The 14077-nt window shown below is 39.0% G+C and overlaps 1 protein-coding gene across 3 annotated transcripts in view; it reads right to left on the reverse strand.

Annotated features, from left to right (window-relative positions):
- Nucleotides 1–14077, reverse strand: part of LOC148868299 (V-type proton ATPase subunit a1-like) — a 79299-nt gene that overhangs the window by 55734 nt on the left and 9488 nt on the right. For 2 of the 3 annotated variants that reach the window (XM_088970661.1, XM_088970662.1), the window contains 6 exons: nt 5245–5367; nt 4919–5026; nt 3007–3120; nt 2752–2925; nt 1166–1303; nt 728–835 (listed from right to left, as the gene is read on the reverse strand). In XM_088970661.1, coding sequence (XP_088826787.1) covers nt 728–835; nt 1166–1303; nt 2752–2925; nt 3007–3120; nt 4919–5026; nt 5245–5367 — 765 coding nt within the window. Of the gene's footprint in view, nt 1–727; nt 836–1165; nt 1304–2751; nt 2926–3006; nt 3121–4918; nt 5027–5244; nt 5419–14077 lie in introns of all 3 variants that reach the window. The other variant, XM_088970663.1, reaches the window with a different exon arrangement.

The raw sequence follows: 14077 nt of genomic DNA on the forward strand, positions 1-14077 counted from the left end.
ATGCCTAACATGTTCTGCAACCAATGAAGAACAGACCATCAATGATCATATAGACCCCAAGAGAAATTCTGCTCAGCTCCTACCACAACCCTAAAGTTGAAAAGAGATATTGACCACCTCCAGTACAGAATGTTGGGAGGTCTCACTTCAGAGCCTGTACTTAAGTCCCAAACCAACAATTCAAGGAACTGATGATTGTCAAGTCCATCAACTATCAATTTAAATCCATAAACCCCCCAGAGCATCACAGACCACAATAAATGAAGACTTACACCACAGTGACCACTCATGATCTGGGATAACAAACACCCACACCCATCACTTTACAGGTTGAACAGGACAGGAACTGAATTTGTAAAAGGACCTATTCATTTAATGGCAACTCAAGCCCTTCTGAAAATCCTCCTGTTTTTCAGAACATTAAGGATATTTTCCAATTGGAAAATGAAAAAGAACATGCAGAAATCCAAACCAAACTTTGTGAACCAACTCTCGGGTCTCAGCAGTAAGGCCATTAGACTACATAGTTACCTCCCCTCAGGAATTGGATGCACAAATTTTCAGACTAAACATTTAAGAAGAAAGCTTTACTTCATGTCTATGTGATATTGTTCATCTTTAGTACAAGACCATATTTCCAACACACAAACAGATAATGACATTCTTTTTTTGTGTGTGTATGTGCCATGGGGGAGGGGTTGTCATCTACAAGGGTGCAACAACATACCATAATAGTCCACTTCCTTAAGTGGAAACCAATTGAAGTAAGGGCTTTATTTCTGTGGCGGAGCCCTGCATCCAGTGTTGTTTCCAGTTCAGATAATCGTGATAAAACCTGTGATGGAAATTCCAGATTGATTATCAAAACCAATGAGGATTGATTTTGCATTAACATACACCAATGCAAATCCTAGAAATGTTAACAATTGTTCTCTGATATTTATAAATAAAGTTCTCAAAAGGAAATTAGTTTCATCAGTTTGGAAATATAATAAAGTGAAACCACATTTACAAGTAAACGCAAATGTATCCCTATTACTATTAGGGAACATGATCTAAGAAGAATCATATGCTAACGAAACAAATTCATCCAGGGAAAAGAAATAGATTCTGATTTTGCAGTGCATAAGAAAACAGGTAATAACTTCCTTCGGAACATGCATACCTCTTGAGTTATTTGCCTTTGTTTGGTAATATCTTCAGGAACAGGATAGCAATTTGCACCAAATGCTTCACAAATTCTCATTATTTTTGTTTTTGCCTGCTGCCCAGAGAAGAAAACTACAAACACTGTTTTCTCAACCTGCACGGGTGAAGCAAGAAGAATCGATATAATTTCAATAGCAGTTAAATTAGTACGGGTGACCGTGAAGTATAAGATCCAGAGAAAAAGTAGTCTAACTTTTGTTAGCAATAATGATTACTTTTTGCTAACATTTAAATAGTGGATATGGCATTGAATAGAACAGATTGGCAAAAAAGGATTCATGTAGCCAACCCCATATAGTTGGGATAAGGCATGGATGATGATGATTAAAATAGCCAGCAATTTAACCAAAAAAATATATATTATTCAAGGTGTTTTTCTTTATCAGTGTTATTCTTTTTTAATTAAAGATCCACTATTTTATTACTTCCTATTAAATTAAATATAAGAATTAACTACAAAGGAATAAACAGAGGCAAAGGACATTCTTACCAGTTTGTAAAATCAACTGGGAATTTTATTAACAGAAAAGTAATTCCAATTAATCTTGACCAGCTAATGCAATGTAGACATGGAATGATGAGAACATAAGCACAATAAAATAAAAGGGGTAAACTACACCCACACTCACTATGTTCTCGGAAAATTTCACTAGCCTTTATTTCTGGAAAGACAAAAAATATATATATTTTCGACCTCCCCTCTCATCCTTGGACCTTTATTTCATGAACAGAATATGTAAAATGACATAAATGCCCCAAGAGCCATTTGGCCATAGAAATGCAAAGAAAATTACAGACGATACAAAATCAACTTTGACTATCGTTGTTGGAGTAAGAGGAAGGAGAAGCTATGGATGGTCCCACCTTTCTTCAAGGCAAACTTGGAGGTGGGATTGGGGAGAGTAAAGATGGGATTTGGTCCCAGGTCAGTGGGAAATAGATCCACCAACTTTACCAGCTGAGCCAGCTGGCACCTTTGTCATAGTTGGTCCGCCCTTGAATGCCAATTAAAAATCACCAATCGGTGGATAAGATCTTTATTGCTTAAACATGATTCCTATTGTAGTTTGGGATTTTTGAAATATTTCAAAAGTCACATGATAAGGTACTGGTTAGCCTCATTGAAAGATTCCTAAGAGAAGGTAAGTAATAAGAAATAAAAGTCCATGACAAGGGAGGTCAAAAACAATTTTTCTAAAAAGGGAGGTCCATGAACCTTTTCAAAAATAGAGTGTTGTTATAGTTTACCCAAATAAAAAACATTCTCACATTTGCTGCTGCAGAAAATTTGAAGTGAAAATTAGTTGAGGTTAATTCAGGTTGGCACAAATTGATTGGTTAATTAGTAGCATTTATGTTCATAAACCTCAAACTGGCTTGAGTTAGTTCAAAGCTTTAGTTGGGCCTTCACTGACTGAATTGAAGGTAAACCTAAGCAACTATGTCCATGGATCCGGCATAGCCTATGGATTGAAACACTACCATAAGTTTTCAAATATAAAAAAGGTATTCAGAAAATTTTAAATTTGGAAAAAACAATACCATTTCAGTTGACATGGGATCTATAGCATATTTCTCAGATGGTGCTTGATTAAAAAGCATATTGCCCCTTGTGGCACGGAAAAGCATCCTTTCAAATCTTAGAATTTTGGATGTGCAAATAATGCCACTAATAAATCTCAAGCCAGCTTGATTCGATGGACCAGGCCGCATTTCCTGTAAAAAGATGTGACTTAACAGATGAAACTATAGCAATGGATCTAAAAAGATATTATTAAACAATAAGAAAAAGAATACCTGTTCAAGTAATGATGCTCTGTCGGCATAGTCATCCTTTGAGTAAATATTTTCATCTAATTCTCTCTCTTGTGCAACTTTGTGACTCTGAGCTGAAACAAGGAAGCCACCTGCCTGGAATGTGGAGAGAGAGAGAACAAAAGACCAGAAACTCACTGAAAAGTCATAATTTTTTTAATGAAAAACAACCACAAAGAGTTATCATATTCATCAATTAAGAGAATAATTATAGTACATGTAAAAGCAAAGAACAAATTACACATTTCTACTATTAAAAACAGTGCAGAAATAAATTTGGCACTTGCCTTGGTACTACACCACCACAAAGATTATATATTATTTATAGAATTTATACAGAGTGGAACATATAAATGTACAAAAAACAAACTTTATATAAAAACAATTATTTACAGCATATAGTTGTGTTTACATGTAAGCAAACAGAGAGAGACAGACATACACATGGGATGAAAGATTTTTCTCATTGTTAACACAGTCATACTATTTTTAACATAATAGGGTACAAAGCCCATCTCTCTTACATGAAGGAAGCTCATTGTAAAGAAGTTCAAGGGAAGCCCTATTTCAGTTGTCATTCTGAAAAGGTAATAGTGTGTACATGAGTTGATGTACAACTCCATACAAATTAAAAGAAAAGGACTGACTTCTTCTCAAACTAAAATTAAGAAGATAAAGGGAGCTGTTAACAAACAAAAAAAGCCCTTTGAAAGGGATCTAGTAAGTTCATCAGCTGTTGAATTTAAGTTCCTTGCGATCTGCCTAATCTAAGCAGGTGAGAGTGCTATCATATTTCAAGCGTCATGAGTTAATCTTCATGGGCCTGCTCCAACATTTTGGCTCCATCTGATGCTATTGACCAAGTCTCCTTCAATGAATGGCAGAAAAGTGGCCCTGCCTAGCCATCAACAGCCATGTAAGAATAGTCAAAACCATGGTTAAACCTATCTATAACAGCAAGTCCTGGGACTTCAAGACAGCCACCATGTGAACTTACACAAAAAAGCAGTCCAACCTTGTCCACCACCAGAGGGGATGGGGAGGCCTATGAATAGGCCCACAAAGAGAATATTGAATTCCACACAATTAGAGCGAAATAAGCTGATCTTTATCCCCAGCTAAAAGAAATTTAGCATAAAATAATATTAGCATACATTGCATAATTCAATCTTAACTTGGAGGCATCCCATTCATATTAGCATAGATGAAACCACTTTTCTTATCAAATAAGCATATGCAACAAAAAAAAAAAAAAAAACAAAGGAACATAATTTTATAATCCACCCAACTATAAATAATATTCAAAGAGAATAAGCAATGGATAGTGAATGTGAAGGGGACTAGCAGGAAGTTATTGACTGGTTTAGGTGCAGATATGAGAAAGCATGACTCTTCTCATACCATATTAGTGAGGCAAGAGCTCTATTGTCTAGAGTGAACACCTCGTTCAATCTACAAACTCTCTAGCAAATATTCTAGCTAGAAGGATCAGGAAGAATAGAGTTACTTGGAGAAGTGCAGTCCCAGAATGGTACTGTTTCTTGATGAAGAATGGTATTTGTTCATCCCTCTCTATTGAGAGGCCTTTTAGGGCTGGCCCTGTCTTTCACTGGGAAAACTAGAAAATTGTCTTCCCTCTTTTATGTTTTCCTTATAGTTAATAAAATCTTTGATTTGGTTAATAATTAGAAAGAACAATAGTGAATCAACAGATATGCAAACAATAGCTTATGGTAAAGTATTTATGGATACAGTATTAATTATGAGTCTTAAAGAATAAAAGAGAAGGCCAATCCATGTTGTAAGGCAACTACCAAACCATGAGCCAATAGCCATCCATAAGATGTCACTACATCATGATTTCTATCAAAGAAATAACCCAAAATATATGTACCTTTTGCAATACCATCTTAAACTCCAGGAGCTCACTGTAACTTTGTCGTAATTTCTCACTATTTGCGTTCATTTCAATAAGCTCATGTTCATGCTCGGCAAGTTGTATCTGGAAGTAAGAGGTTTGCCATTAATAATCCATATTAGACTCTTGAGTGAAGTTTTTCTCCTATATAGAAAGAATTCAATGTTCTGAATATTTTTTCTAGTAAAAATTTGAGAAAATCATGTTACTGGGTGCAGCAAAAATACAATAAAAATGATTTACTGACTGAATGATGAATAATACCAACCAAGCCAATTCAAAGGTAAATAATAGACACAAACCTCTAATTCTTCTAAGTCAATATCTGGCTGTGGTGCAGGACGGACAGGAAGTACTATACCAGCTTTAGTAATTTGATCTTTGAAGAAACGTAACTTCCTTGACATCTCCCCACATCGCTTCACCTACAAAATGACTTCAAAATATGAAGGCCCATAGTTGTTGGAAGCATCATTCTGTTAAATAAAAAAGAAGGGTGAAATTCAAGAAAATAGTTATCAGCTTGAATAGAGTCAATGGGTTCTATGCAAATCAGTTTTTATGAGTAATAAAAAAAATCAAACTATTAAATTAATCAAAAACTGTATTCTGCACTGCTAATTTCAGTAGGTAGAGCACTTTTTTTCTGGAAAGAGGAGAATCTAAATGGTTGGGGGGGGGGGGGGGGGGGGGGGGGGGGGGGGAAGGTCTCCTACCAATGCCATGTGAATTGTTAGTTCTAGACATCCTTTGTGACATTTATCTAGTTAGGATCCATATAAAAAAGTATCAATATGAGAGGCCAACTGGTGATACAAATAAAATAAAATAAAACAGAGAAACTGTAGAAAAGGAATAATCACCCTTAGAAAAATAAGCAAAAACTTAAGTATAGGAAGAAAAAAACACTCAGTGACATTGCACTAGAATTAATGTAATGACATTGTGATATTGACATAGGGAAAACTATACAGTAGAAAAGAAAGGTTTAGGAACAGAAAAAATAGAACTGTTTATATGGAAATCAAACTGGTTGTAGAGCCACTGGAGACTGTTTTATACAGCCTAAAGAAAAGGGAGAAGATGGAACAATAAAGGGTAGATCGATTGATCGGTAGAAAGGGTACGACTCTGTATGGGGAAGGCAATGGAGAAGGGCAATTAGGATTTCAAAAACTGTGGATAAGCCATAAAATGAAGGTGTATAGCCATCCATCTTTCAATGGATAGAATATAAAAAACAACATAAAAGCAAAAAAATGCATATAAATGACCACAACTTGCTCTACCCATGATCGCATAATCCTCTTTCATAGCACTATACTTGGGCCTAATGGGAGAGGAAGATTCCACAAGAGATGAACTGCCTTACAAGAAGGAGATACCAAGACTGTGTTGGGATGGCCCAGAAATACCTACAATGGGACATGGCAGCATAGATACACACCAAGAGAGGCTAAATTTCTGGCAAGAAATTTGGGAATGACAGTCATGGACGCATAGAGTGGCAAATAGTGTTGCTGATGCACTTGCAAGACAGTGGATGAACAGGGATAATTTGTATTGGGTGGTACTGTAATCTGATATTATACTCCCAACCGGGAAGGGTTTGGGTAGCAGCATTGCTGGCCTAATTAATCTGCTATGTATCTGTAATTCGATATGTAATTATTATCACATATATAAAATCAAAAGTCATCATTGAAAGTTTTCATCCTCATGACATTTAACTGTAAGAGCATATTGTGCTGTCATGGATAATTTGATTTATGAAAACGACAAGCCTACTTAAATGTAGGAGCATATTGGGCCCATGCAACATTTTTTTTCATGTATTACACATCATATAATATAAAGTGTTATAAATAATTAAATTTTCATTATTTTCTGTCATAAGCCCAAAGCCTGGCCCGAGCCCATACAGACCAGGGCCCAGGCTTACATTTTAGGGCTGGGGTCTGGGTTAGACCAAACCAGGGCCTGGGCTATAACCCGGCCCAGCATGGCCCATGATCACCCCTAGCTAGGTACCTTCTTCTAGAGTCAGTTAACAGTTCATAGTGTCCACATTATACACTTAGTTGTAACCTTTGAAAGTTTGTTTAGTATTTTTTTAGATCAACAGAAAATGATTTTATTATAATATTTGGAATGTAGAAATGATTAATACATCTTTTTTAACCAGAGTGTCGATCCCTATTTGCAACCCCAAATTACATGGATGCGCAAAACAATCATTGCTTCATAACCCCTTGTTTAGCTAGGGAGTCAGCTAAGCCATTTGCAAACACCTTTTAATCCACTTAAATTCAACCACTATTTCTTTTTCAATCTTTTCACTACCCTTAGAACATGCTGAAGGGACCAAGGAATACGCCTGTTGGATTTAGCCCAAGATAATAACTACTTGTGAGTCTCCTTCCACCTCCATCATTCTAAATCCCAGCTGTTTAGTTAACCTGAGGCCTTGTGATAAAGCCAACAGTTCAGCCTTCAAAGAATTTCCCAAGCCAATTGGTCCTAAGAAAATAGCCAAGATTCTCCTCTTGAAATTTCTGATGACCCCTCCTATTCCAGCCATTACCCAGGTTACCAAGAGAGCTCCCATCAAAATTCAATTTTACTTTGTTGCCTTCTGGGGGTTTCCAATCCATCCTAACTCTGTCTTTTTCTCTTGATGACTGTGCTATTTCAGTCCAAGCCCTGAAGAAATCAGTTACTGAGAAAGTTTTGAAGATGTCCAAGGTCCTTGCCCATATTGCTACCTTCATTTCTTATACTGTCTATCACCTCCTCCAGATCCCTGCTCTTTTCCAAGAAGACCCCCTTTTCTCTGAGAGTTTGTTTAGTATAAAAAATGAATTTCTAATTGGGAGTTTGTGAATCATGAAACATTGCCCATCTACAATTTGGGATGTAAGGTAAGACTATGATTCATTTTGAAATTGAGAACAACTATTTGTTGTATGGGACCTGAGCTGAGGTTGGCTTGGCATTGGACCTATGACACAAAAAATAGGGTACGGGCTTCAACACATGGTTGTCTATCCTTTATATATGAAGGCAAGGCCTTCATTCTAACTCCTAGGTAATGTGGGACATGGGAAAATACTTACTATTGAGTGTCAATAGTGAGTGTTGTTCCATGTCATACATTGCCCAGGAGTTAGGATGAAGGCCTCGCCTTCATCTATACAAGGAACTTTGTTGGACATATTCTTGCTGTATTTTCAGGCCTTGTGGGAGTTGGGAATGCAGTTGCATGCTGAGTTCCAGGCAGTCTTGCAAGGGATACAAATTGCTAGAGATCTAAACTTTGACAAATTGGTGATTGAAGGCGACTCTAAATTGGTAACAGGGTGGCTGAAGGAACCAGAAATAGTGATTTGGAAGTATAGGGAACCATTAAAAAGATTTAAATGGCTAATCAGAGATATGACTGTTATAATCCAATGGGAAAGGAGGTCAGCAAATGGGATGGCTGATTATTTTGCAAAACTGGGGGTGCATAAGTATGAACTTTTTCTGGCTTGGCTGTAATTCTTTTTGGTAACAGGGCTTACCACATCCATAAGGTGGTCCCACCTGCACCTAAAGAGAGAAAAGTGTAATCATTCATGGAGAGCCGGAGACAAGAGAGAGAGAGAGAAAAAGAGAAGAAGAGGAGATACGATTGAGAAGGAAAAAAAGATACTACTGGCTGCCGTCAGTGTATTTATATTAACTTAATAAAAAGAACAGAAATTACAAGTATGCCCCTGGCGGCACACCCTAGAACCAAACTAATAAGGAAAAAAAACAAGTACCTAACTGACATGATCTTAAGAAGTCAGCCTACCAACAGCAACTATAAAGTAACAATTAAATAAGCCTTACAACACTCCCCCTCAAGTTGGGCTGAATATGTCTATCATGCCCAGCTTGTCACATAACTCATTGTGCCATGAGTATAGAAGCCCCTTTGTGAGGACATCAGCAAGTTGTTCCTTAGAGTTGACATAAGGAATGCAAATTTCCCTTTTTTCCAATTTTCCCTTATGAAGTGTTTGTCCACCTCAATGTGCTTGGTCCTCTCATGTAGGATAGGGTTGCTGGCGATGTTTATTGCAGCCTTGTTGTCACAGTAAAGAGACCTAGGACTATGAATAACAACTCCAAACTCCCCTAGAAGATTCTTTAGCCAAAGGACTTCAGCCACCCCATGTGCCATAGCTCTATATTCAGCTTCAGCGTTTGACCTCACTACCACACTTTGTTTCTTGCTCTTCCAGGTCACTAGATTTCCTCCCACAAATGTGCAATACCCACTTGTGGACTTTCCGTCATCTACAGCTCCTGCCCAATCAGCACCTGTAAAGACTTCCACCTTTAAGTGATTGTGTTTACTGAATAGTAGACCTGTTCCGGGATATTTCTTCAAGTATCTAAGAACTCTCTCCGCTACCTCCATGTGTGGTTTCTTAGGAGAGTGCATGAACTGGCTTAGGACCCCAACGGAATAGGCAATGTCTGGACGGGTCATGGACAAATAAATCAGCTTTCCTACTAGCCTTTGGAACTGTTTCACATCTTTCAGAGGTTCACCAACACACCTAACTTGTGGTCAACATCCATGGGAGTATCTGCCGGCCTTGCACCTAATTTGCCTGTATCCTGTAATAGATCAAGGGTGTATTTCCTTTGAGTGATAAAGATACCCTTTTCTGAACGGGCAACTTCAATCCCAAGGAAATACTTCAGGGGACCTAGATCTTTCACTTCAAATTTAGATGCAAGGAATTGTTTCAATTTTTTGTATCTCTGAGCTCCAACTTCCTGTAATGATGATATCATCCACATACACTATCAATACAACAACATGTTCCTGACATCTCTTCACAAAGACTGTATGATCAGACTGACATTGTTTGAAGCCCATCTGTTGAACCGCCAGGTGAAACTTACTGAACCAGGCTCTGGGAGACTGTTTTAAGCCATAAAGAAACTTTCGCAGCTTGCACACCTTATACTTCCTCCTCTAAGTCACCATTCAGAAAAGCATTCTTTATGTCCAATTGATGCAATTCCCAGTCAAAATTAGCAACTAAGGACAAGAGAACCCTAATTGAGTTCATCTTAGCTACTGGAGCAAAAGTCTCATCATAATCAACCCCGTATACTTGTGTGTACCCTTTGGCTACTAATCTTGCCTTGTACCTTTTAATTGTTTTGTCTGCCTTGTACTTAACCGTGAACACCCATTTACACCCCACAGGGTCTTTCCCCTTTGGAAGATCCACCAATTCCCAAGTTTGATTTTTGTGAAGAGCATTGATCTCCTCCTTCATAGCATCTGTCCATTCAGGGTATTTTAAGGCTTCTGCAACATGTCTGGGAACAAGGATGCAATCAACTGCAGATAGGAAGGCTTAGTATGAGGGGGAAATGTGATCATAGGAGACAAAATGGGTAATGGGATGTTTGGTAATGCATGACCTGACTCCCTTTCGTTGAGCAATAGGAATGTCAAGGTCATCCACAGTAGGAGTAGGGTTAGGGAGTGGACTTACCTCTTGGGAGTCTAACGGTGTCGGTTGCTCAGTGTTTGGCTGCTCCGCATCTCTATCACATCGCTGATCTCTATGGCGTGTGCGTTGGAAGACATGAAAGGGAGCAAGGTCCGGAATAGAAGGAAGAGATACTTGAACCTGCTTCTCCTCTTCCACACTGCTACTCTCCCCCTGAGGAGAAGCAGGGAAGAATGGCTCAGACTCAAAGAAAGACACATCCATAGACACAAAAAACTTGTGACTAACGGGATCAAAGCACCGATACCCTTTTTGAGATGAGGGATACCCCAGAAAGACACAATGAATGGACTAAGGGTCTAACTTACCTCGAAATAGAGACAAATCATGGACAAAGGCACGACAACCAAAGACTCTCATGGGAATGGAAAATAAAGGAAACTGAGGGTACAATAACTGATGAGGGGCCATGTAGTTCAGCACTTTGGAGGGCATGCGATTGATGACATAAGCAGCTGCAAGTATAGCATCCACCCAAAACCTTTTTTGGAACATTCATATGTAGCATCATCCCGCGAGCTACCTCAAGGAGGTGTCTATTTTTCCTTTCGGCAACACCATTTTGTTGTGGTGTTCTGGCGCATGAGGTCCTATGAATGGACCCGTGGGAGACAAAAAACTCATTGAGCTCCCCATGGAAGTATTCTTTTGCATTGTCGGATTGGAAGATCTGTATTTCAACATGGAACTGCATAAATACCATCCTCTGGAAGTCTTTCACAATCTTTGGAACTTCGTCTCTACTACGCATAGGAATTACCCATGTATAGCGAGAGTAATCATCGATCAATGTGATAAAGTACTTATATCCACCCTCAGAGATTACATTGGTAGGCCCCCATACATCAGAATACACAACATGAAAATGAAAATTTGATCTTTTATTACTTGAGTGAAAGGTTGTTCTACATTGTTTGCTCAACTGACACGTTTGACACTAGAACTTTGACACTGAACATGACTTAAATAAAACCGGAAACAAAAACTTTATTATTTCGAAAGAAACATGACCTAAACGACTATGCCACAAAAAAATTTGACTTTTATTTGACTAACTATGTGACTCTAAGGATGACACCGAGAGACCAGCTTTGTTGTCGAGAATGTAGAGACCATCCACTAGGCTCCCTCTACCAATCGTCCTCCTAGAAATTAGGTCCTGGAAAACACATGAGTCAGCAAAAAAGGTTACGCTACAGTTTAAAGAGCTTGTAATGCTACTAATTGAAAGCAAATTTATAGGAAGTTGAGGGACATGCAATACATAATTCAGGTTAAGGCCATGTGGAAGAGATATTGATCCTTGGCCTGCAATGGAGGAAAAAGAACCATTTGCAAGTCTCATTCTATCCCTTCCTGACAAAAGGCTATAAGTCTGAAACAAGTTCGGCTTACCAGTCATGTGGTTGGAGGCCCCTGAGTCAATGATCCAAGGGGAATCCGTGGGAGTGACATGGAATGCAAAAGCCGTATTACCTGAAGTAGATGCAAATGAAGTAGAGGGAGTACTAGTGACTGAGCTGTCCATTTGTCGCAAAGCCCTACCATAAGATTCCAGGTGCTCTCTGAAGGAATTCATTATCTCTTCCTTGGGGTCAGACTTATTAGGGTGGTCCCGGGTACTACCGGCAACTTGAGTTTCTTGGGCTACCACATGTGCTGCATTTTGTGTTGTGTTCACCTTCTTCTGACCTTAACTTTTACCCTGTTCTTGATTCTCCACTACCCACTTGGGTTTCCCATGGATGTCCCAACAAGTATCATGTGTATGTCATGAACGCCGACAGTGGGTGCAGAACAACTTATTTTTATCATCAGTCTTCTTAGTGTCACTTTTCTTCCTCGTGGAGCTATTATTCATTGCAGCCAAAGCAACTTGTTGCTTCCCCTCAGCTGTAACCATCACACTCTACCTAATTTCTTCCGATTGAACAAGGGAGTATACCTCGTGAACCATTGGCAACTCTTTGCTTCCTAGGATCTGAACCCTCAACGGTTCATATGCAGGGTTCATTCCCAACAAGAAGGCAAACACACGTTGCTGAGAGACCAGCTTCCTGTAGGCCTTAGCATCATCATCATGTTTCCACTCTATAGCCTGATAATGATCCAATTCTTTCCATATGGAGGTAAGGGCTGAATAATATGAAGACAAACTACGGTTTTCCTGTTTACAGGTTGAAGATTCAGCTTGTAACTGGTAAACCTTGGCATAATGCCTTTGCTCAAAATAGGTAGTTTTGGCATGTTCCCAGATCTCACTAGTGGTGTCTGCCCACATAAAGTTCTTCTTCACATCAGGTTCAATGGCTGCGAGGAGCCAAGACATCACCATACTGTTTTCTTGGTCCCACCTATCATGTTCAGTTGTCTCACCCTTGGGTTCTCTCACCCTTCCATTAATGTAACCAACTTTACCCCTTGCCGTTACATAGAGTTTTACGCTTTTAGCCCACTCCAGGTAGTTCAGACCATTTAAAGGGGTAATTGGCATGGGAAAAATCATGTTTTCACCTCCCATACCAGCTGTGTTGCGGGTTGGTGTGACCCCCGATGAAGTTGATTCATAACTTGCCATAGGATACTGCTGAAAACCAGTCCAAACACCACACAACTAGACAACAACCACAAACAGAAAACCAACCCTCGAGGAATTTACTTCTAGGATGTGAGGAAGAGAACAAGACACTGTTGAAATCAACTCTGAGATGGTTCAGTCATTAAACCAGCCCGGTAATCAGTTCAACACAACCAAGGCAAACATTTCTATCAATCCGACTGCAGCTCATACAGTCTAACAATCCAACATCCAAACAAGTATATATAACCAAGGAATAAGCCCTTCATGCCATTGGCCAAAGAAGACACAAACAAGAACACACCTGTCCAGCAGCTGTACGAAGGTGCCAACCTGAAATCAACTTCACAGCATCGAACAGAGAAGGAAGAGAGTCTCTATCAGCATCGCCCTTCTCCAACTAGGGTTTCCTTGGTATTACGACCAAGGAAAATAACCACAGGAAGTGCCGCCAGAAATCTGCTAGGGTTTCTGCCAAAAAACCTACTAGGGTTTCTCTGTTTTCCACGTCCAAGAATTTAAAGAAGGAAACCTTGCTCAAAACAGGAGGGATTGTAGGTCTTTTACAGCCCAGAAAATCTGCTCTGATACCATGTAATCATTCATGGAGAGTGGGAGACGAGAGAGAGAGAGAGAAAGAGAAGAAGAGGGAGATACGATTGAGAAGGAAAAAAATATACTACTGCCTGCCGCCAGTTCTCTATTTATATTAACTTAATAAAAAGAATAGAAATTACAAGTATTCCCCTGGAGGCACACCCTAGAACCAAACTAATAAGGAAAAAAACAAGTACGTAACTGACAGTATCTTAAGAAGTCAGCCTACTAACAGCAACTATAAAGTAACAATTAAATAAGCCTTACAACAAAAAGAACCATTCCAAATACAAGAAACAAGCATGCAGGAGATTAGTAAATGCAAGGTATTCTTCCCGGTCCCCACTTGCCTTATATAGGAAGCAGATATGAGGTGGAAATGGGAATTACACC

Source organism: Nelumbo lutea, chromosome 2 (genome assembly GCF_056320005.1).
Source record: "Nelumbo lutea isolate HS-2025 chromosome 2, American lotus-T2T, whole genome shotgun sequence".
NCBI lineage: Eukaryota > Viridiplantae > Streptophyta > Magnoliopsida > Proteales > Nelumbonaceae > Nelumbo > Nelumbo lutea.